Below are 23,718 nucleotides of genomic sequence, written 5' to 3'. Positions count from 1 at the left end.
TGTTTGTTATTTCTATTTTCTACCTTTGCGTCCTCCCTTCCCTCCCCCTCATCCTTGAATGAGAAGGTGGATTAAGTCACCGTGGTTCAGTTCCCTGCTCCCTCACCAGGCTTCCCCTCCTCCCGAGTCTCCTGGTCCCAATTGAGCCTTGTTTTAGGCAGAGGAGTCCTCTGGAGGTTTTGGGGTGGCCTGGGAAGGGAGGAAGAGGGGAGTTTCTTCCTGAACACACCCACCCGCAGACTCGCCCATAAACACAGCCCCTTCCACACCTAAGCACACACGCATGCCAGCACCCACTCAAATCCATACACAAACTCACTCCACCCTGTCCCACCCACTCAGAAACCTCACCCCAGCCCCTGCCCAGGTCCCAGGCAGGACCAGATTTATCCGGTGCATCATGCGAGTGATCCCCACAACTGGCTTCCAACTCAGCCGGCCCCGCCCAGCTGTAATTACAGAGAGAGCTGAGGCTTCTGTGCCCAGCCATGACGTCAGCCCGCAGCTTCCAGCCTGATGAGCTCACCCCACATCCAGTGGGGGCTCAGTCACTCGGGACATGTCCCACCGTGGGGTCTCGATCATTCTTTCTCAGCTGGGGAGGAGGGCAGGTGTCTTTGTCTGCTTGCTCAGCACAGATCCAGGATTCAGAGCAACTCAGGTTCCCTCCCAGGCACTGCCACTCCACCTGTGTACAAGAGCCAAGGCTCTGCGCCTCTACTTTCTCACCTGCAAAATGGGGTTGATGATACTAGTGACGTTTAACTATCTAGTGAGGGTTTAACTCTCACTCCATAATGTCTGAAATCTACTAACTCCAAAAGCAGATGCACAGAGAGCAATGGACGACAGTGATTTTCTTCATATTATTATTTTTAGCAAACTGCCTCATGCAGGCACTGTTTAATAGCAAAACAATTTCTCAACCTATGACTCACCAAATTCCTTAATATCCTCAACTTACCCTCATCTCATGAAGAAAGCAGGGCTGAGACCCCAAAGCCCACAGAGGGAAAATGACGGGCCCCAAATCGTCTACCTGCTGGGGACAGATCAAAGATGAGAACCCAAGCCCAAGAGGCCTCCAGGCCAAAAGAGGATTTGTGAATTGACTTTTCGAGCTGCGTGGGAGGAGCCGGAAAGTCTAGATTTGGGGCTTTTGAGTTTCAGACCAGACATCCTGCCTGAGTTATAACACCTTTTGATAATTATCAGTATTAACAGTCATAATAATAGAAGATACTGTTCATGAACACATCTATGGTAGTTTTTCCATCTGTAAAATGGGATAATACTGGTACTCTTACCTCACAGGATTGCTGGTGAGGATTACATGAGTTCATATTTATAAAGTCCATTGAACAGGGCCTGGCCTATAGCAAACATTATGTAATTAATAACTCAAAACTGAAAATGCAAAGGTGCCCATCAGACTGCTGGGTGCTGGAAGAGAATTAACTAATGTATTCCTCATGGCAGGTCTGCAGGTTGGCTACTATTATGTCCATTTATAAGGAAAAACATTGACAACTTGGAGGTGCCCAGGAATAATGTTACTGCCGATAAAATGCTTTGCTTGACCAAACATTAATCAGATTCCTGAATCTTCCCCTAAGCCCATCTGTGCAGTTCTTTATAAAAATTCAGTTTTGGCAAGAACTCTGCTAAGTCTGTTTAGCAGCAATCACCCATCTTCGATTTCTGATCACCCTCAATATCTGATTAGTTTCCCCATCCTCCACCATCCCCCAGGTGATGTCTGAGCACCGTGGCCTGTCTTCAGCATGAATCCTCTTAGGTTAGTTGAGCCAGAATCGCCCTGATCCCTGGACCTTCTTCCTAGTAATTTTCCATTCGCTGACCCTCCCACCTGCTTCTTGGATACAAATTCCCACTTACGCATGACCTACTGGGTGTCGAGTCTAATCTTTCTCCCTCACTGCAAAATCCCATTTCTGGGATCCCTGCATTTATGGAGAAAGTTCCCCTGCCCAGTAAAGTCTTGTTTATCATACTTTAACAAGATTCATATGAATATATATATATATATATATATATATATATATATACACATATACATATATACATTTTAAAAACATTTTTATCTTTTAAAAACATTTTATTCTTACTTTAACAAGTGTCACGTGAATATATATGTGTATATATATGTATATATACATTTTTAAAAACTTTTTTTTTTTCACCACTCTCCCTCGAGGGCATTGAGGCTCTAGGAGTTTGGCCGCCTCGTAAGTGGGGATTCCAACCCAGGGCCATCCTTCAAATCCACTGAGCTCCTGTCTCTCTCTTTCCCTTCTGCAGGTCCCCAGGGGAAAGGCAGGATACAACTCGCTCTGGGGAAGGTATTTCCAGAGGGTGACCTGAGCCCTCAGCCAGGCTCGGGGTTATTCATAGCCAGGCCTTGGTGCCTTGCGTGCGGTGGGCGGCTCCAGCTCCCGGAGCAAGCAGAGGGCGGAGCTGAGCAGAGTGGCCAGGGGAGGAGAGAGTGTCTGCAGAGGCTGGCTGAACTTGGACGCGGCCCCTCCCAGCCAGCCCAGCTGTTCCCTCTGTGGATTCTCCGGGGCTGGTTCATCACCTCCGAATACTCCTGTGACAGGAGACGCTTGCAAAACCCGCCTCCAGCCTCCAACAGCAAATAAATAGAAGGCTTGCAGCCCAGAAGGAGCCAGAAGAAGTTTCTAGGCGCGCGTGCCCTGGGTTTATTAAGCTCCTGGCTCCACTCTAGACCTCAGCGGCTCTGGCTGCCAGCCCGGGCGGTCTGGAAGGACAGTGGCTTGCTGGTCTGTCGTGAGGCAGTGCAGAGAGGGGCCCTCTGGGATTCTGCTGGACCTGCCTGGGGGTCACCTTTGGGGGCCAGGACCCCAGCCGAGGGGGCACAGCCGTCCCTGGCAGCGGTTGGTTCTGCTTCTCGCTGCGGAAGAGCAGCCTTTTCGGAAGCCGAAGAATAAACCAGCCCAGCCACACCGCTTTGTTGTGTGACCTTGGGCAGGTGGTTCCGTCTCTCTCAGCCTCTGTTTCCCTCTGAGCTCAGCAGCCACCATGGCTGACGGTCAGATGCCCTTCTCCTGCCACTACCCAAGCCGCCTGCGCCGAGACCCCTTCCGGGACTCTCCCCTCTCCTCTCGCCTGCTGGATGATGGCTTCGGTATGGACCCCTTCCCAGACGACTTGACGGCCCCTTGGCCCGACTGGGCTCTGCCTCGGCTCTCCTCAGCCTGGCCAGGCACCCTAAGGTCAGGCATGGTGCCCCGGGGCCCCACCGCCACCGCCAGGTTTGGAGTGCCTGCCGAGGGCAGGACCCCTCCACCCTTTCCTGGGGAGCCCTGGAAAGTGTGTGTGAATGTGCACAGCTTCAAGCCGGAGGAGTTGATGGTGAAGACCAAAGATGGATACGTGGAGGTGTCTGGTGAGTTGGGGGCAGGAGGGAGAGGTGACCGGGGAGGGGGTGTAGGCCTCAGCCCTGGGAATAGCCAGGAGAAAGTTTCCTGAGAGCAGATGCTGTGACAGTGTGACCCAGGTGACCTCAGGGCTCAGGAATGCAGCCGGCAAAGTTATCTTCATGGAAAAGATCTCCTCTCCCGGCTCCCTGGAGAGAACTTAACCTGCCTGACTCAGCTATTAGGGCCTTTGGGTGCTGATCAATCAGGGTACAGCAGGAAAATGAAACCATGTTGGATGTTTTGACAGAGAGCATTTAATAGAAAGAATAGCTTAAGCAGATATCGAAGAATTAAAAAACAAAGAAGAAATGGGATTCTGTGCACTCCAGCCTCACAACACAAGGTCTAGAAGTATACGTTAAGGCCGAACAGTGACAGTGCTAATAACCACAACTGGCTTCCCGTGAGACACCTATCCTTGTCCCAGACAAGGAAACTGAGGCTTACTAGTAATTATAACACTAAGTGGTAACTTTGAGTGCTAACTACGTGTTCAGCACCTTGCTAAGTGCTGTTGCCCGTAACATCTCAGCTAATACAACAACCAGAGGAGGTGGGTACAGTTTATCTTCTCTTTTTGCAGATGAGGAAACCGAGGCACAGAGAGATTGAAGTAACTTGTTCAAGGCCACCAAGGATTCAGACCCAGGCTATCTAAGAATTAGGATGCCAGAAAGAAGTGATAATTTACTGAGCACCTACTAGGTACCAAGGACTGGGCTGAAATTCTTAGACTTCTTCTCCAAAATCGTCCTCAGACCAGCCCAGAGTAGCAGGGGTGGCTAGGCCCATCTTGCAGTGATGAGGCTGAGGCCTGGGTGGGACTTACTCACAGTCATGCCATGAGTCAGCAAGAGGATGTGAGTGGGGGCTGTACCTGTCCACAGCCTTAGGCCAGGGCTATTATTGCCACATCCCACCCTGGGAGATAGAAACATACTAGGGGTAAAAAAGAGAGAGAAGACAGGAAGCTCAGACCCTGTTAAGGTGGGCAGCAGAAAAAGCTTTCTTTTCCTTCCCTCCCGATTTACAGTTAATCCTCCGTGACAAGGATTGTGTTCCCGACAGAAGCTTGCCTTCCAGAAAGTCAATTAAAGCCACTGCAAACAAAGGCAGGGCAGGAACAAGCCCCAGCAGCGTTCAGGGGGAGTTTCAAGCCAGTCACGGCAGAATTATAAACATTAGAGGCTCTGGCGGGTGTGGTGGGCCGGGAGACACGCTGGAGCCACGTGCTGGCAGACAGGGTCAGCCAGATCTCTGAGTTGGCTGGGAAGCCAGGCACGAGATCCGAGAAGCTGGCTCCAACTCTAAACAGCAGGATGTGCAAATTACTTCACTTCTTTGTGCTTCTGTTTTGTTTTCTCTTCTGGAAATTAGGGTTCACATAGTTGCACCATCAGGTTGTTGTATTAAATGAGGTGATGCTGTAAAATGTGTACATACCCGTGAACCCAGAAAATCTGAGACAGATCTCAGTTCATTTAGGAAGTTTATTTTTCCAAGGTCGAGGACACGCCTGTGACACAGCCTCAGGAAGTCCCGATGACACATGCCCAAGGTGGTCCGGGCACAGCTTAATTTTATACATTTTAGGGAGACGGGAGACATCAGTCGATATACGTAAGAAGTACGTTGGTTCTATCTGCAAAGGCGGGACAACTGGAAGCAAAGACAGGAAGCCCTGAAGCAGGGAGAGGGCTTCCAGGTCACAGATAGGTGAGAGACAAATGGCTGCATTCTTTCGAGTTTCTAATCAGCTTTTCCAAGGGAGGCAATCAGATACGCATCTATGTCAGCCAGCAGAGGGGTGTCTATGAATAGAAGGCGGGGTAGGTTGGCTCTAAACAGTTCCCAGCCTGACTTTTCCCTTTAGCTTAGTGATTTGGGAGCCCCAGATTTATTTTCCTTTCACATTTCTACGACCTGGAACAAAAGGAGTCAGTATTATTATTGTCATCGTTGTCGTTAGAGTGCCAGGCACCCAGGAAGGCGCCAATAAATAATGAATAATAGATGCTCTTTGAAACCTGGGTTGAGATCCCAGCATTGCTGTTCACTAGCATGGTGGATGTGGACAAGAAAGTCTTTTCATCCCACTGAGCCTCAATTTTTCCATCTGCAGAATGGGGATTATAATAATACCTGTCCTGCAAGAGTGTAGGAAAGATTAAACACGTGCAGACTGCCTATGATAATATGCAGAGTGTCTGTAAAACGGAATGAATAATAGTGCTTGTCTGGCACTCTCTAAACAGAATGATTATCACCATTCCTTCTGTCCTTGTTTTAATTAGGGTCTTAGATGTTTCCAGCCCAAATCCAAGGGTCTACCCCACCCTGTGGCCCCTCTAGGAGGCCCTCTGTCCAGTCTGGAGGGCTTTTCACCATCCTCTTTGGTAGGTGCTTCATAACAGATGGGGTCTGGCAGCTCCATGTTGAGATCTCACCTAAGTATCTTACTAATCCGGACGCTTTGGGTGAGTTATGCAGCCTCAATTTCTGCGTCTGTAAAATGGGGTCATTGGGAGCTTAAATAAGACAAAGACAAAGCTTTTCAGATGTGTAATTAGTGGGATCAGCTAGACAGAATCCAAATTCCCTGACAGCTCATACAAGGGCTTTCATAAAAGAGGTTTAAAAAATAAACTTGACATCAGGAGCTGTATTTGAAAAGTAACTTTCAGGCCGGCCGTGGTGGCTCACGGCTGTAATCCTAGCACTTTGGGAGGCCGAGGTGGGAAAATCACCTGAGGTCAAGAGTTTGAGGCCAGAGGCCAACATGGTGGAACCCCATCTCTACTAAAATTTCAAAAATTAGCTGGGTAGGTGCCTGTAATCCCAGCTGCTCAGGAGGCTGAGGCAGGAGAATCACTTGAACCCAGGAGGCGGAGTTTGCAGTGAATCAAGACCGCACCACTGCACTCCAGCCTGGGCAACAAGAAAGAAAAGTCTGTCTCAAAAAATAAAAATAAGTAACAATAAGTAAAAAACAACTTTCGAGACAAGTCGGAAGTCAGATCCAGTTTCCCGCCCTGCACCACATAATGACAAATCCCTTCCTTCACAAGCACGTGCTAAACGCCTACCTGTGGTTCCTCACAAGGACCTCCTAGGAAATTCGAGTAGGTTTGTTAACCCCATTATATAGATGAGGAAACTGAGGCCCAGAGAAAGTAACTCACCTGAGATCACCCACTTCTCCGTGGCAGTGTCTAACATTCAATATCAGGCCTCTCTGGATGGTTCTGAGTCAGGATGGCTGGACCTACTTCTGACAGTGTAGCCCTGGGCAAATCCAACAGCCTATGGGGCCTCAGTTTTACTGTTGGTCTTGTGAAGAGGTAGACAAGATCAGAATTTACTAGTGAACTTCAAGCTGTTACTAGGCATCTGAGAGACAGAAGGAGGAGAGGTCAAAGTCTTATAAGGCACCAGTAGAAACAAAATTATAAACAGGTCTTCTCACTGCAGGACTTATCAGAGCCTTTAAGTCACCAATATAGTTTATGAATCTCTAAAGAGCAGCCTTGTCTTATCTGACCAGGTATGAGTGTCTCATTCAGGGATGTGTTTGGAAAATGCTGGACTAGACAATTTCTGAGCAAGCCTCAGATTCCCCTGCCTCCATCCTGCAACTACCAGCCAAGAAATGTTCCCTTCATGGGCCACTGGGCCAAATCCTGGCTAAGATAGAGACTGGAAATCCCCAAGGCCTTATTCCCACCCCTCTCCTTAGTCCCAGGGACTCTGCCTTCCCTGGAAACAGCACCTTCTTTCTTTAGCTGGGCTAACAGTGTTCTACCTACATTTATTTCTCCGAGGCATGTTGAAAAAAGCATGTCTGCAAGGGGTCTCTGATGTCTAGATGCTTTTTTTTTTTTTGAGATGGGATCTCCCTCTTGTCACTCAGGGCTGGAGTGCAATGGCACGATCTCAGCTCACTGCAGCCTTCACCTCCTGGGTTCAAACTATTCTCCTGCCTCAGCCTCCCGAGTAGCTGGGATTACAGCTATCTGTCACCATGCCCCGCTAATTTTTGTATTTTTAGTAGAGACGGGGTTTCACCATGTTGTCCAGGCTGGTCTTGAACTCCTGATCTCAGGTGATCCACTCACCTTGGCCTCCCAAAGTGCTAGGGATTACAGGCATGAGCCACTGTGCCTGGCCGCAGTTTTTAAAAATCATAATAATTACTATTTTCTGTTTATAAAAATAAAATGTCTTCATGATAGAGTAGTTAGAAGGCAAAATAAGAAATTAAAAATCACTCATAATCCTTAAACTGCCTCAAGCTAGGTATGCAAATGAGATGCAAATTAATTTTCAAGGTGATCCTCTTAATACCCTCTTTCAAGCACGTTACCCCAGTTCCAGGCCCCTCTTGTGGAAATCTTGGAGCTTTCCCTCCTCAGAGAGCCTCCTTTCCCTAATCCCAGCACCCTATTTTCAGAGCATTGACAGAGGCATCTAGTTTCTGAGGAGCAGTCCTTTCCCCAAACATCAAAATAAACCACAAACGTTTACCTTCACACGGTATTTTGATAACTTCCAAAGCCGTTCTGTGACTCACTTTCATTTGCTTTCTACAGTAACCCAGCAAGGCAGGTGCCATTCCCATTTCAGAGAATAAACTGAGGCTCAGAGAAACTTAGAGATGGGCTAGGAAATGTCAGAGTAGAGACTTAAGTCTGAAACCCAGTATTCCAGAACCTATCTGCTTGCTTTTGAGTCTTGGCGCTAGTCACTTCCAAGCTGTGTGACGTTGGGTACAGCACTTAACCTCTCTGAACTTCAGGTTTCCTATCTACAAAATGGTAATAATAAAAGTGCCCGCTTATATTATTGTTTTACTATTATTATTTAAGGTTGCTGCAAAAATTAAAGGCGTTGATATAGATAAGGTGCTTAGGACAGTGGCTGATACCAAGGAAGCACTCCAGTAGTTTGCTGTTATTATTCGTATCATCATCATTTATTATTCCCGGAACACCAGCATGCAGGATGAGTCTAGGATGCAAAAGGGCTGAGTCAGAGGCACTGGCCCGTCCCCAGGGGAAGCAGGTCTCCCGGCGTCCTGGCTGGGAAGAGGGTACCGAAGAACAGACAGTGCTCTTCTGGCCACAGGCCTGTGCCAGAGCCAGGCAGTTGGTGGTCACGAATTTGGCAGCACAGAACAGACTCCTTAGGCAGCCACACATTCACATAATAGCATGTTCTGGTTAGCCAGACACTCCTGCTTAATTTTTTTTTTTTTTTTTTTTTTTTTTGAGACCGAGTCTCACTCTGTGGCCCAGGCTGGAGTGCTGTGGCGTGGTCTCAGCTCACTGCGACCTTCGCCTCCCTGGCTCAAGTGATTCTCCTGCCTCAGCCTCCCGAGTCCCTGGGATTACAGGCCTGTGCCACCACCCCCGGCTAATTTTTTTGTATTTTTAATAGAGACGGAGTTTCACCATGTTGGCCAGGCTGGTCTCAAACTCCTGACCTCAGGCGATTCGCCTGCCTCGGCCTCCCACAGTGCTGGAATTACAAGTGTGAGCCACTGCGCCCAGCCAGAATAGACTCTTTAAGCAGCCACACATTCACAGAATAGCACATTCTGGTTAGCCAGACACTCCAGTGTTGGAAACTTCGTCAGTGTCCAGAAGTAGAGGACTGGCTAAATTAGCTCTTACATATTCCTCAATAGAGCACAGCAGCCAGTAAAAATTATGTTGCCAAAGAATATTTAGTAATATGAAAAAGTAATTATAATGTGTTAGCAAGAGATAAAAATAAGTTTCAAACATATGCATAGAATTATCCCGTTTGATAGAATAGTGATATATATCGATATTATAGAACATTTGCATATTTCTAAGAAGCATAGAAAGAAAAGTCAGAATATTCGTTAAAATATTCAGCAGTTCCCAACCTTTTTGGCATCAGGGACCAGTTTTGTGAAAGGCAATTTTTCCATGGATTGGGGGATGGCATGGCTTCCTTAAGGTGACAGGATTATGGGTAGTTTTGATGGTTTTTTTTTTTTTTCTTTTTTAAAGTATTTTCTTTCCTTTTTGGTTGTTGTGTTTAAATTTAGAGACTAGATATCACTCTGTCGCCCAGACTGGAGTGCAGTGGTGGATTCATAGATTACTGTAACCTCAAACTCCTGGGCTCAAGCAATCTTCCCACCTCAGTCTCCCAAATATGTGAGACTACAGGCACGCACCATCACACCTGGCTAATTATTATTATTATTTTATTTATTTATTTATTTTGAGACGGAGTTTCGCTCTTGTTACCCAGGCTGGAGTGCAATGGCGCGATCTCGGCTCACTGCAACCTCCACCTCCTGGGTTCAAGCAATTCTCCTGCCTCAGCCTCCTGAGTAGCTGGGATTACAGGCACGCGCCACCATGCCCAGCTAATTTTTTGTATTTTCAGTCGAGACGGGGTTTCACCATGTTGACCAGGATGGTCTCGATCTCTTGACCTCGCGATCCACCCGCCTCGGCCTCCCAAAGTGCTGGGATTACAGGCTTGAGCCACCGCGCCTGGCCTATTATTATTAATTTTTAGAAACGGTGCCTCGTTACGTTGTCCAGGCTGGTCTCAAACTCCTGGAGTGATCCTACTGTCTCAGATGCTCAAAGTGCCTGCATTACAGGAGCGAGGCACTATGCCTGGCCTATTTTCTAACATATACATGCATCGTCTTATAACCACAAAAAGAGCTATTAAAAAAGAAATAATTAAAAGTCATTAGTAATGTAATTAGCTATAAGTTGTCAGTTTAAAAAAGTCTGGACTGCCGTATTCAACAAAGTTATTTACATTCTAGATTTCAAAGCCCCTCAGAAGCACCTTCCTGTGTAAAAGAGGGTTCCTACCCTTGGAAGGTGGACTCACAAATGAGAAGTGAAAAGTAACAGCTGAATAGCCCCATTGTTGTGCTAATCCCGTTTGTTTAACAAGAAATTGGAGACACTCTCTCTATTAAAGAAAGAAAGAAATGAGGAGAGGCCGAGAGAATTAGAACGTGCTATGTACATTTCAAGATCAAAACCAGTTTAGGCCCAAGCCCTCTTGTAATTTCATCTTGTTCCTCCCTAAGCAGGTTGGGAAGCCCTGGCTTATCTCACGGTAGGAGGCAGGGCTGGTGGAATTTCACATCCGCAGTGCCCTTAGGAAAAGCGGGGTGTTTTTGGTAGATTGAAGCATTCTTTTGCCAGGCTGTGCTTTCACTACTGGGTACAGATAATTCGGCTTAAAGAGCTAAACGGGAGCTGGAACAGACAGAAATTCAGGGCAGAAGGGCGTTCAGGTCCCAGAACTTGGCCTAGACTCGACGCAAGCTGGTTCAAAGCCCACAGCCACCGCGGACCTGCTGGGTGACCCTGGACCCATCACCAGGCCTCAGTTTCCACGTGGGAAACAGAATGACGTCTGGGCTCAGAGTTAGGAAAGCACGCTGTCAGCTGTAAAGCAAGCTACATGGCAGAGTCGCCCTCAGCACATGACCCCACTTCAAACCTGCCACCCAGTCTAGGATGTCAGCCCCAGGGTTCTATTGGCAGCTTAGGGAAGAGGGGTCAGGTGGGAGACTTGGACGATTTGGTACAGCACACGGCCCAGTTTCTGCAATTTCCTAAGACTTACCCTTAATTACCTGCAAACCACAGCCTACCCCTCCTTTCCATCAGTGATCTTATTTCACCTTCACAGCCAGCCTTGGAGGTGGACCTCAGTGCGTCTGTGAGGCAGACAAGGTCCTTGAGGCTTAGACAACTGGAGTCTCTGGGTTGGCCTAAGCCACACAGCAAGGCGGGTCCAGGGCCAGGGTTTGAATCCAAGCCTGAGTCCTGAAGGATGCCCAAGGAACATAGACGCTGACCTCCCCCGTTTCCCTTCCTTCCAGGCAAACACGAAGAGAAACAGCAAGAAGGTGGCATCGTTTCTAAGAACTTCACAAAGAAAATCCAGTAAGTAACCCCAAGGCATGGAGCTCAGGGTGGGAGTGGAGGAGGGGGCACACCTGGGACCCACAATCTGGGGTCTCTTCCTCTTGGGCATCTCTCTTTTATGACACCCCCTTGGGCCAGGAGAGGTGGCTTATACCTGTAATCCCAGCACTTCGGGAGGCTGAGGTCAGAAGTTCAAGACCAGCCTTGACCAACATGGAGAAACCCTGTTTCTACTAAAAATACAAAATTAGCTGGGCTTGGTGACACACGCCTGTAATCCCAGCTACTTGGGAGGCTGAGGCAGGGGAATTGCTTGAACCTGGGAGGCGGAGGTTGCGGTGAGCTGAGATTTCACCATTGCACTCCAGCCTGGGCAACAAGAGAGAAACAAAGTCTCAAAAAAAAAGACGCCCTCTTGGGGCAGGGACTTGAACCCTCACACCTAACAAGAAGAAAGTATCCCAGCAGACCTGCAGTAGGGTCCCAGAAGGGGGAGTATGTAATTGCATCCTCTCATCTGCTCAGTGCCCTGTGAAGTGGGTATTAAAAACCTCATTTTATTTATTATCCATCAATTGATTGATTGATTTTGAGACTGAGTCTCACCCTGTCACCCAGGCTGGAGTGCAGTGGTGTGATTCCGGCTTAAGGAACCTGCACCTCCTGGGTTCAATCAACCCTCGTGCCTCAGCCTCCCAAGTAGTTGGGATTACAAGCATGTGCCAACATGTCTGGCTAATTTTTGTATTTTTTTTTAGTAGAGATGGGATTTCACCATGTTGCCCAGGCTGGTCTTGAACCCCTGGGCTCAAGCGTTTCACCCACCTTGGCCTCCCAAAGTGCTGGGATTAGAGGCATGAGCCACTGTGCCCAACCAACAACCCCCTTTTATAGAATAAGCACCTGGGGGTAAGCCAGACAATGACTTGTCCACAATCACACCCTCCCTACCCACGGGGCATAGCTGAGAGAGGATCCCTGTCACCATCCAGAAAGACCATCCCCTGATTCCTCAAGTGTCCCAGCAGAATATCCTGCAGGCTGCTTGTTCTGCCTCTGCCCTGCCAGGAGAATGAGCACCTTCTCTACACCACCCACGAAAATGAAATTAGAAAGTATCCTGATACCAATGTGCACTACCCAGAGGGATTTGGAGGCTGAGAGACTGGGACAGAGGAGGGGCCATTTTGCTGAAGGCAGGGAGTAGAAGGTATTTATGTTTAAGGGGTAAAGGGAGTCTGGGGGGAACCATGAGAGCAGCCAAAGACAACCAGGCTGAAGCCGTGAACCAAAACCACCACGAACCCCTAACTGGTAATACCTATATGGAGAAGAGTTGCACAATGTGGTCATGATGGTTGCACTCCTTAAACAACTGCTAGGTGCTTCATATATACTGCTCTCTCATCAGCAATCAGCATCACCCACAGTGTGCATTTCTGGTACTAAACTTTTTTTTTTTTTTTTTTTGAGATGGAGTCTTGCTCTGTTACCCAGGCTGCAGTGCAGTGGTGCAATCTCAACTCAGTGCAAACTTCGCCTCCTGGGTTCAAGCGATTCTCCCGCCTCAGCCTCCCAAGTAGCTGGGATTACAGGTGCCTGCCACCAAGCCCAGCTAATTTTTGTGTTTTTTAGTAGAGACGAGTTTCACCATGTTTGGCCAGGCTGGTCTTGATCTCCTGACTTCAAGTGTTCTGCCTGCCTCTGCCTCCCAAAGTGCTGGGATTACAGGCATGAGCCACCACACCCGACCCCTAATTGTTGCATTTAGCCTTTGCAGCAAAAGCGTGCATCAGGAAGAAGAGACATGACCCTCCTTGCAATACAGGGAAACTAAGTCTCCCACAGGTGAAAGGACATACCCAAGGTCTTTACAACCAGAATTTAGAAGGGCCCAAAATAGATCCCTGACCTCAGTTCCACACTCAGTTCTTGAGCAAGGGATGCTGTTTCCTCATCTGTAAAAGGGATGCTGATTCCAGCCTTTCAGAGTTCCTGGCTGAAAATGACATGAGGTCACGGCACAGCAAACTGCCACTTACGAGGTCACTGCTCATACGTGGCAGTTTGTTATTATTATTGTTGTTGTTGACTCTTAACTTTTCCACCAGCCTTTGCAAAGACATTCTGTGTCTGGAGAGATCACACTAGCTGAATTCTGAATTCTGAGGTTTCTTCCAGCTTTGGGATTCTACATTCCTGCCTCTCTCCCCATGTGTCCATCCCAGGCCCTCCCAGAGCCTCTGCAGTTCTTGGCAGCCTGTGGACACTTCCTGATAAGGCAAACTCAAAACTGTTTGTTCTTCGTGTTCGCTGGCTTGCCTGCCATCTCCCTGCCCCACACCTCTCCCTGGTACAGCAAGCAGATTCAACATTGTTGAGAGGAGAGGAAGGAAGAGAGAGAGGGGGGAAGCTGATGTCAAGGCTCAAATGGTGTCTCAGGGTAGAGCCACAAGCAGGGCATAGCTGTAAAAGCAACTGAGTGAGAAAGAGGTGAATTAACCATCTTAAAAGGGTGATGATTTTTTGGGGGTGTGTGTGGATTTCGCAAGCTCCAAGACGTTAAAGGAAATAGCTTGCTGGAAGTAACCTGATGAGAGATGCCTAAAATTGCTCCAGGCCAGTGCTCAACTGCTGAGCTGGCCTAGTTAAAATATTCAGTGGTCCCCAACCTTTTTGGCACCAAGGACCAGTTTCATGGAAGGCAGTTTTTCCATGGACTGAGGGATGAAATGCTTCCACCGTAGGTCATCGGCCATTAGATTCTCATAAGAAGCACACAACTTAGATCCCTCGCATGCACAGCTCACAACAGGGTTCAAGCTCCTGTGAGAATCGAATGCCACCCCTGATCTGATGGAAGGCGGAGCTTAGACAGTAATGCTGGCTGAACTGCGTGCGGCTCACCTCCTGATACGTGGCCTGGTTCCTAACAGACCACAGATGGGTACTGGTCCACGATCCGGGAGTTGGGGACCCCTGAATATTGGCTAGCCATTGCCCTGAGCCCCCCACATACCCTCCCTAGTCAACTGCAGTCACCCTGATCCTGTCCCCAGGACCCTCTAAACCTCCCCACCACCCTCTAAACCTCCCCACCTTCCAACAACTAAAGGGTCCCAGGACCTGCCTTCATCACTGTGACATACACCCATCCCTTCTGAATGGTCAGTGCCCAGCTGTGCCAGCTGTTAAATATTTTGAATTTCAGCTCTGGGTACAAGGAGTCCTGGCTCCATGAGAAAGTGAGTGGGGAACTTGCTTAAGTGCTCTGAGCTTCTATTCCTGCATCCCCACATGGATGGGATGTGATAGGAGTGAGAGGATGTGTATAAAGCGTTAAGCATGGAATACAGACTCAGAGCTGTGTCCGTGGGAACTAATACTATGAAAAGACTTCACAAGGCTGACTTACACTTTAGCAGTTGGGACTCCTGGGAGCTCCTGGCTCTGCCCAGGCTCCAGACACCAAGCAGTTGAACTGGAGGCTGGGACACCTCTGGACCATTCTCAGGAGGTCTCATGACCTCCTCTCCCAGGGAAAACTCCGGTCATTAGAGGACAGGGAGAGTCCTTCAGCGAGGCTGAGATCCTTGGAGATTTCCACCCAGGCAGGATGCTGCAGCTGCTTGCCTTAACCGTGGCCGGAAATTCATCCCAACACATCCATCTCCACGTGAAAGGCCCCATTTGGACTGGATGAGAAGAAAAGGGAGAGGTCTTGGGTTTCCTATCAGGCTGGGGGCAGGGTAAGGACTGCAGCTGGGCTCTTTTCCACACCCAACTTGGATAAGAGGACAGGAAGCAAGGATGCAGGAAATCACCGAGGAAGGATGCCTAGAACCAAGGCAATCTTTACTTTCCTCCTTCCCTCGTTCCACGTCTTCCCAGGTATCTGTTTTGCCACATGTGACACCTATGATGTGCCGGGAACCATGTTAAGAGGTTTATAGGTTTAATTTTCTTTAATCTTTAGAAAAATCCTATTGAGTAGGTGTTTTTTTCGTTTTTTTTTTTTTTTTTTTGAGACATAGTCTGGCTCTGTCACCTAGGCTGGAGTACAGTGATGTGATCTCAGCTCACTGCAACCTCCATCTCCTGGGTTCAAGCGATTCTCCTGCCTCAGCTTCCCAAGTAGCTGGAATTACAGGCATGTGCCACCACACCTGGCTAATTTTGTGTGTGTGTGTGTGTGTGTGTGTGTGTGTGTGTATGTGTGTGTGTGTGTATTTTTAGTAGAGATGGGGTTTCACCATGTTGGCCAGATTGGTCTCGAGAACTCCTGACCTCAGGTGATCCACGCACCTCACCTTGACCTCCCAAAGTGCTGGGATTACAGGCGTGAGCCACCATGCGTGGCCATGAGTAGGTATTATTTTGGCCATCTTGTGGATAAAGAGACTGAAGCTCAGAGGACTCAACTAAGGTCACACAGCGAGTAACAAAAGAAATCTAGAGTACAGTATTATTAAGCCTTAAGAAGGAGGCTGGGTGTGGTGGCTCATGCCCATAATCCCAGAACTTTGGGAGGCCAAGGCAGGCAGATCACTTGAGGTCAGGAGTTCGAGATCAGCCTGGCCACCATGGTGAAGCCTCATCTCTACTGAAAATACAAAAATTAGCTTGGTGTGGTGGTGCACACCTGTAATCCCAGCTACTCGAGAGTCGGAGGCAGGAGAATCACTTGAACTCCAGAGGTGGAGGTTGCAGTGAGGCAAGATCGCACCACTGCTCTCCAGCCTGGGTGACAGAGGAAAAACAGGAAGGAAATCCTGCCATTGGCACAGCATGGATGGAGCTAGAGGACATTCTGCTGAGTTAAATAAGAAAGACACAAAAAGCGAAATACTGCCTGATCTCACGATATGTGGAATCCAAAATAGTCAAACTCATAGAAGCAGAGAGTAGGGCGGTGGTTGTCAGAGGCAGGTACGGGATGGGAAATGGGGAGATGTTGGTTAAAGGATACACAGTTTCGGTTTTGCAAGATAAGTAAGTTCTGGAGAGCGAATGTACCGCATGGCAGTGATAGTTTACAATACTATGTCATACATTCAAAATTTGCTAGGAGGGTAGCAAATTTAATCTTCTTAACTTAAATGTAATCTTCCCAACACACATAGATACACAAAATCTATGTTCATTAGCTTGACTGTGGTGATCACTGTATTCACGATGTGTACATACATCACAACATCAACTTGTATACCATATATACAATATATATACAATTTTATATCCCAATGATATCTCAATAAAGCTGTTTAAAAAAAATAAAAATAAAATAAAATAAAAAAAAAGAGCAGATTGGGACCTGAACAACAGGTCTCTCAACTTTCAAAGTCCATGACCTTCCTATTTGGTTAGGGGAAACCAAATTACAGTCATTTGCAACACTGTCATTCACATACTGTCTTCACTATTTTTTGCTTTATATGCTTACATTGCTGTATCATGATTTACCAAAGGTTTTTTTTTTCTTTTAAATCAACTCATTTTTGATAAAGTTAAATTCTCATCACTAAAATGTTCACTGAGGAAGGCAATCATGAAATAAATCCACTGAAAGCAAAATGTGGTTAAATTCTAACCAGATAATATTGCCTGCCTAAGGACCTCAGCTCTTTCATTATTAAAAGGGGAAGGTAGCACGTGATAGAGGCTGAAGGCATTAAAGGCATGTTAGTACTTGGCTAAGACATTCCTTCAGATGTAAGTAGAAGCACTGAAAGAGAACTGAAGAGAAATTGCTTTTCCACCAAGTGGGTTTAACATACAAGTCATCTGGTGAGAGACCTTGGACATGTCTGTTTCTCTGAGCCTCAGTTTCCCCATGTGTAATATGAGAGCATCATCATGGACAATCAGGGAGATCTGTTGGGGCCCTGATACTCTGTGGTTCAATGACACTGCAATTTGTATGAAACTACATCTTGCTGTCAAGATGCCAACATGTAAGGCTAAAGATTGCACCGTAATTCCCACACCACTCTAAGAGGTGGATACTATTATTGGCCCCCTTTTCTGCAAAGAAATAGGTTCAGAGAGGCAAGATCACCAGCCCCATGTTGTGCAGTCAGGAAGAGTCAGAATTTGAATGCAGGTTGGCCTGCCTGCAAAGCACATGCTCTGGGCCATCGCTACCCTGTCACACTGTACCTGGTGTGCACTGGGTTGGCGTGCGCATGGTGAAACAGTCAGCCCATTCCCAGCATTGGGAGGGAGAGCTGAACTTTCAACCTTGTCTCTGCTTCAAAATCTTGACTTGGCAGCTTCCTAGTTCCCTCTTTCTCTTCCAAATGTGCTTCCCAGAAGCACCCTCGTTCATCTCCATGGTTCCAATTTGGCAAGGAATCTCCTGAGTAGATAGAGCTCATGTGGCTACAGGTTGCTGTACACAGAAAAAAAAAAGGAAAGGAAGGAAGGAAGGGAGGGAGGGAAGGAAAGAGAGAAAGAAAGAAAGAAAGAAAGAAAGAAAGAAAGAAAGAAAGAAAGAAAGAAAGAAAGAAAGAAAGAAAGAGAAAGAAAGAAGGAAAAAGAAAGAGAAAAAGAAAGAAAGAAAGAAAGAAAGAAAGAAAGAAAGAAAGAAAGAAAAGAAAAAAGAAAAGTAAAGAAAGGGAGGGAGGGAAGGAAGGAGAAAGGAAAAGAGGAAGAAAAAGAAAGAGAGAGAAAGAAAGAAAAGAAAAGAAAGACAAAAGGAAGGAAGGAAGGAAGGAAAGAAGGAAACCCCCCAGCCCCTCCAGAAAGGACTCCTGCCCATGATCAGGAATGGGCTTACCTCATGCCTTGGTTCTTTCAAGACCCTTGTATTTACAATATGCAGAACCAGCATGGACCAGTGGAAATCTTTGATTGAACTTCCGAGCCTTCCTGCCATAGTCCTTTTTTCAAATGGCTGGTACTGGGAGAGGCAGGAGAGCATCATGGTCAGATACTCTGAGTTTGAAGACCAGGATTCCAATTGCATTTCCTATCTGCCATTTGCCAGCTGAGTGACCTTGGGCAAATTAGTTCACCTCTCTGAGCCTCAGTTTCTTCATCTGTAAAATGTGGATAGCAATGGAATCTTCCTGGTGGGATTACTGTTAACACCAAAATGATATGATTCAGCCAAAGTAGCTGGCACATGTTGAAAGTACTCAACAGGTCATGGATTTCATGATTTAAAAAAAAAATGGCACCCCAATGAGACCACTAATATGTCCTCTCAGTTTTAACAGTTTGTTGAAGAAACCAAATTCTTGATAGTCTCATTCACTCAAAGCAATCCAAGAATCATAAAAATACCTTATTAGAACTTGGACCAGATTTGGATTTGGAAACCCCATCTTTGATGCTTTCTCACTTATGGAGCTCGTCATTTGACTTCCCCTCAGACTGTTTAGTGATCTGTAGCTGGGCATATTAATTATTACCTCTATAATACTCCAACTGGGTGTTGTTCATAATTTAGTTTTAAGAACAAGATAATTATGGTCTGCTAAGAGAGTGTATTAGTCCATTTTCACACTGCTGATAAAGACATACCTGAGACTGGGTAATTTATAAAGAAAAAGAAGTTTAATGGACTCACAGTTTCATGTGGCTGAGAGGCATCAATATCATGGCAGAAAGTGAAAGGCATGTCTTACATGGCAGCAGACAAAAGAGAAAATGAGAATCAAGTGAAAGGGATTTTCCCTTATAAAACCATCAGATCTCATGAGACTTATTCACTACCATGAGAACAGTATGGGGGAAACGCCCCCACCCCATGATTCAATTCATCGGGTCCCTCCCACAACACAGAAGAATGATGGGAGCTACAATTTAAGATGATATCTGGGTGGGGACACAGCTGAACCATATCAGAGATACTTAGGGCATGACCAAAATCAAGGCTTGTTTTTAATACCATAGAGTATGTTGCCATCTGAAATCTACATACGGCCAGCCTGGCCACTTTTGTCTGCCAAGGTGCCTAGTGCCTGCATCACCACTGATGCAGTTTGTGGTGAAGCACTTTCTAGCAAGCACATGTCAAATGAAAATGTGTTGCCTGCTATGCATAATACCTTACTTGCGCTCTATAAAGGGGTTGTAGTGGTGCCATTTCTGCTAGTAATTGTGGTCAGTAGTTGGTATTAAGGTGAAGACTTCAACCTGGGACCAAACATGTGGACCAAAGCTCTCTTTTAAGTTAAGATCTACTGTTTAAACAGCATTTTACCATTTGCAAAGCATATTCGGTGACTCTGAAGTTCAGATATTCTACAAGTTCAATATTATTATCCTAATTTTGCAGACAAGGAAACAAGCTCAGAGCAATTGAGTGATCGTCCCAAGACCACCACACAGCTAGAAAGGGGTAGAGCCAGGATTCAAACCCAGCATTTTATGTCCCTAAAGCCTGAACGTTTATCAAAAATATTTCCCTTCAAGTGAATAAAATAATGTTTAAGCTATATTAACAGCAATAAATGAATAAAATTATGTTTCTCCTAGGCTTCCTGCAGAGGTGGATCCCGTGACAGTATTTGCCTCACTTTCCCCAGAGGGTCTGCTGATCATCGAAGCTCCTCAGGTCCCTCCTTACTCAACATTTGGAGAGAGCAGTTTCAACAACGAGCTCCCCCAGGACAGCCAGGAAGTCACCTGTACCTGAGATGCCAGCACTGGCCCATCCTTGATTTGTCCCCAACCCTAGGGCTTCTCTGATTCCAGGCTACATTACTTTAGCTGAACTCAGATTTAGTGCAACTAAAATGTTGGGGGGTGGGGGGGGGGATGGGGACTGACCACAGATTCCCTGGATAGCATAGTGGTAGATTTCTCCACGAGATAGCGCAATTGGCAAATCATGCTTGGTTGCGTGAGGCCAAAATACTAGCTTTTCTTTCTTTACCTTTTCTATCTTGATGGAAATATTGCACATTCTACAGTTGCAAAACAAATGAAAGGGGACTTAACTTTTCATGTTGTATCTTACCTTGCAGCGAATGCGAGGGCTACTTTTCTCTGGGGACCTCCCCATCACCCAGGTTCCTACTCTGGGATCCCAATTCCCGTGACTCCCACACCATGCCACGTGGTTTGGTTAATGAAACCCAATAGCTCACCCCACTGTGCTTCCACATGCCTGGCCTGCAAAGGGTGATATACAGGTCTTACCTCCCCATATGGGGATGTATCCATCAACCACATAAAAACAAACAGTGCCTTCTGGCCTCTGCCCAGATGTTTCCAGCACTTTCCCAAGGTTTCCAAGTTAACACTCCCTAGGGACTCTGGAAGCCTCTCAGTTTATGATCTGGCCAAAGTCTCTCCTTTCTTCTGTCCCCTATGTTTAAGTCGGGATTTTTACAGAGGGAGCTGTCTCCAGACAGCTCCGGCAGGAACCAAGCAGAGGCCAGATAGCCTGGCAGACAGGCTAGTGGTATTGTGTATATGGACGGGACGGGTGTGTCATTGTTATTTGAGTTGTGCTGTTGTTTAGGGGGAAATAATAGTAAATAATTAATAATAAAGGAGTTGATGTTCTTAGCCTTCTGTGGTTCTTTTTTTTTTTTTTTTTTTTTTTTTTTTTTTTTTTTTTTTTGAGACGGAGTTTCGCTCTTGTTACCCAGGCTGGAGTGCAATGGCGCAATCTCGGCTCACCGCAACCTCTGCCTCCTGGGTTCAGGCAATTCTCCTGCCTCAGCCTCCTGAGTAGCTGGGATTACAGGCACGCGCCACCATGCCCAGCTTATTTTTTGTATTTTTAGTAGAGATGGGGTTTCACCGTGTTGACCAGGATGGTCTCGATCTCTTGACCTCGTGATCCACCCGCCTCAGCCTCCTAAAGTGCTGGGATTACAGGCTTGAGCCACCACGCCCGGCGGTTCTTATTTTTAATATATACTTTCTGTGGGCTTCTTTTAATGAGGAACTAAATGTAATACCACCTACATATACAACATCAGTTAGCAATGTTGTGGCTTAAAGTAATACTGCCTGACGAATAGTGGCTTAAATGATATAAATAGCTGTTTTCTAACTTCACAGAAAGCTTAGGGGTAAGTAGATTCAGAGTCGTCTTTTTCAGCTCTGCAAAAAACACCAAGAACCCAGAAGATTTCCATTTTTTTCCTCTGCCATCTCCAATAAGTTTATGTAGTCACCGTCTATCTTCACGGTTGCAAGAAGGCTGCAGCAGCTCCAAGCATCTCATCCTCATATGACAATGTACGGGAATAGAAGGAAGTCATATAAAGGTATTATCACCTAGCTGCTTCTTTTATCAGTGAGCAGGATGTTTTCCAGAAGCTCCCAGCAGACTTCGTTTTCTATCTCATTGGCCCAAAGTGGGTCACAAGCCTACCCTGACACCAATTTCTGGCAAAAGGGAAAAGGATGGCCATGACAGGGATGCTGCCAGGAACACAGATCCCTGACTGGAGGGTGGTAGTAAGAAGGGCTGCTGTGGTAAGTGCCAGGAGACTCAACTCAAACTAATTTAAGCCAAAAGGGGTGCTGGTGCGCATAGCTGAGAAGTCCAGAATAAGAGCTACTGTTGGTACAGCTGGATTTGGGGCACTAATGGCATCAACAGAACTGTTTCCCTCCGTCTGATGTGGTTCTGCAGTGGTGGCTTCCTTCCCACTCTCTGTTGCCCGTGCTACCCATGCCCCCACATCCTCTCATTGGGGCCACAAGGTCACTACAGCTGCAGTCACTACAGCTCCACATCCACATTCCAGTCCTGAGGGAGAAAGGCCAGTCTTTTCCCATAGCATCTGCCATTTTGGAGAGTCATTTTTTTTTTTTTTAAACAGAGGCTAGCGTTTTGTCAACCCAGGCTGGAGTGCAGTGGCACTATCTCTGCTTACTAAAAGCTCTGCCTCCCAGGTTTAAGCAATTGATTCTCCTGCCTCAGCCTCCCGAGTAGCTGGGACTACAGGTGCTCACTACCACGCCCAGCTAATTTTTGTATTTTTAGTACAGACGGGGTTACACATGCGGGCCAGGCTGGTCTGGAACTCCTGACATCAAAGTGATCCGACTGCCTTGACCTTCCAAAGTGCTGAGATTACAGGCGTAAACCAAGCACCCTGTGCCTTATTACAGAAAGTCATTCTTATTGGACCCTCCTGATCACATGAGCATTCCCTGAGCTAAGGGGAAAGTTAAGAAATCAGTGTTTTGATTGCCTGGGTCAGGGTCACATGCTCCATCCCTGAAGCCAATCCCATTTAATCCTCACAACACCCTAAAGTAGATGTTGTTATTTTTGCAATGAAGAAACTTGAGGCCCAGAAAGAAGTGTCTTGGGTAAGTCACATGTTATAAAACTCGAACCTATATGTTTTGTTTTATTTTTTGCTTTCTTTTCTTTCCTTCTTTTTTCTTTTCTTTTTGAGACAGAGTCTCATTCTGTCGCCAGGCACCAGGCTGGAGTGCAGTGGCACAATCTTGGCTCACTGCAACCTCCACCTCCCAGGTTCAAGCAGTCCTCCTGCCTCAGCCTCCAGAGTAGCTGGGACTACAGGCGCATGCCACCATGCCCAGATAATTTTTGTATTTCTAGTAGAGACAGGGTTTCACCATGTTGGCCAGGATGGTCTCGATCTCTTGACCTTGTATCTGCCCGCCTCAGCCTCCCAAAGTGCTGGGATTACAGGCTTGAGCCACCGTGCCCAGCCATATGTTTTCTTTCGGAAGAGTTAATAAGGAGCTGCTGCGCTGCTTCTCAAGAGCACCTCCAAACACCCAAAAGACAGCAGAATCATTGACCGAACATACATTCTGCTGGGGCCTGTGCTAGGAGCCAAGCGCAGAGCAAACCGTGAGTCACAATCCCAGCCTGCAAAGAGCTCACCGTTCAGTAACAGAGAGAGGCAAATAAAAGAATGGCCCTCACTAAATCTTCGATTTGTGCCAGACACCATGCTGGGTGCTTTATGTATATTTAATACATTTAATTGCACTACAATCATACGAGGTAGGTCCAATTTTCTTTTCTTTCTTTGCCTTTTTTTGACAGCGTCTCACTCTGTCACCCAGGCTGGAAGGCAGTGGTGCGATCTTAGCTCACTGCAACCTCCACCTATGAGGTTCAAGTGATTCTCGTGCCTCAGCCTCCCCAGTAGCTGGGATTACAGGTACCCACCACCACGCCTGGCTAATTTTTTTTATTTTTCTCTAAAAACAAAAAACCCTTTCTTTAAAGACAGGGTTTCACCATGTTGGCCAGGCTGGTCTTTAACTCCTGACCTCAAGTGATCCGCCCATCTCAGCCTCCCAAAGTGCTGGGATTACAGGTGTGAACCAATGCACCCAGCCGAGATAAGTCCAGC

At 46.9% G+C, this 23,718-nt stretch overlaps 1 protein-coding gene across 1 annotated transcript; it reads left to right on the top strand.

The window, feature by feature from the left end:
- The first annotated feature begins 2,544 nt into the window (after positions 1-2,544).
- On the top strand, positions 2,545-20,926 carry HSPB8 (heat shock protein family B (small) member 8). The gene is made up of 3 exons (XM_003932197.4): positions 2,545-3,427; positions 11,359-11,422; positions 19,889-20,926. Exons 1-3 carry the CDS (start codon positions 3,061-3,063, stop codon positions 20,046-20,048), a joined length of 591 nt encoding a protein of 196 aa, XP_003932246.1. The 5' UTR covers positions 2,545-3,060; the 3' UTR covers positions 20,049-20,926.
- Positions 20,927-23,718: the final 2,792 nt, after the last annotated feature.

This window comes from Saimiri boliviensis, chromosome 7, assembly GCF_048565385.1.
Source record: "Saimiri boliviensis isolate mSaiBol1 chromosome 7, mSaiBol1.pri, whole genome shotgun sequence".
Lineage (NCBI taxonomy): Eukaryota > Metazoa > Chordata > Mammalia > Primates > Cebidae > Saimiri > Saimiri boliviensis.
Note: the sequence above shows the minus strand (reverse complement) of the source record. Positions and strands in the feature narration are given on the sequence as shown.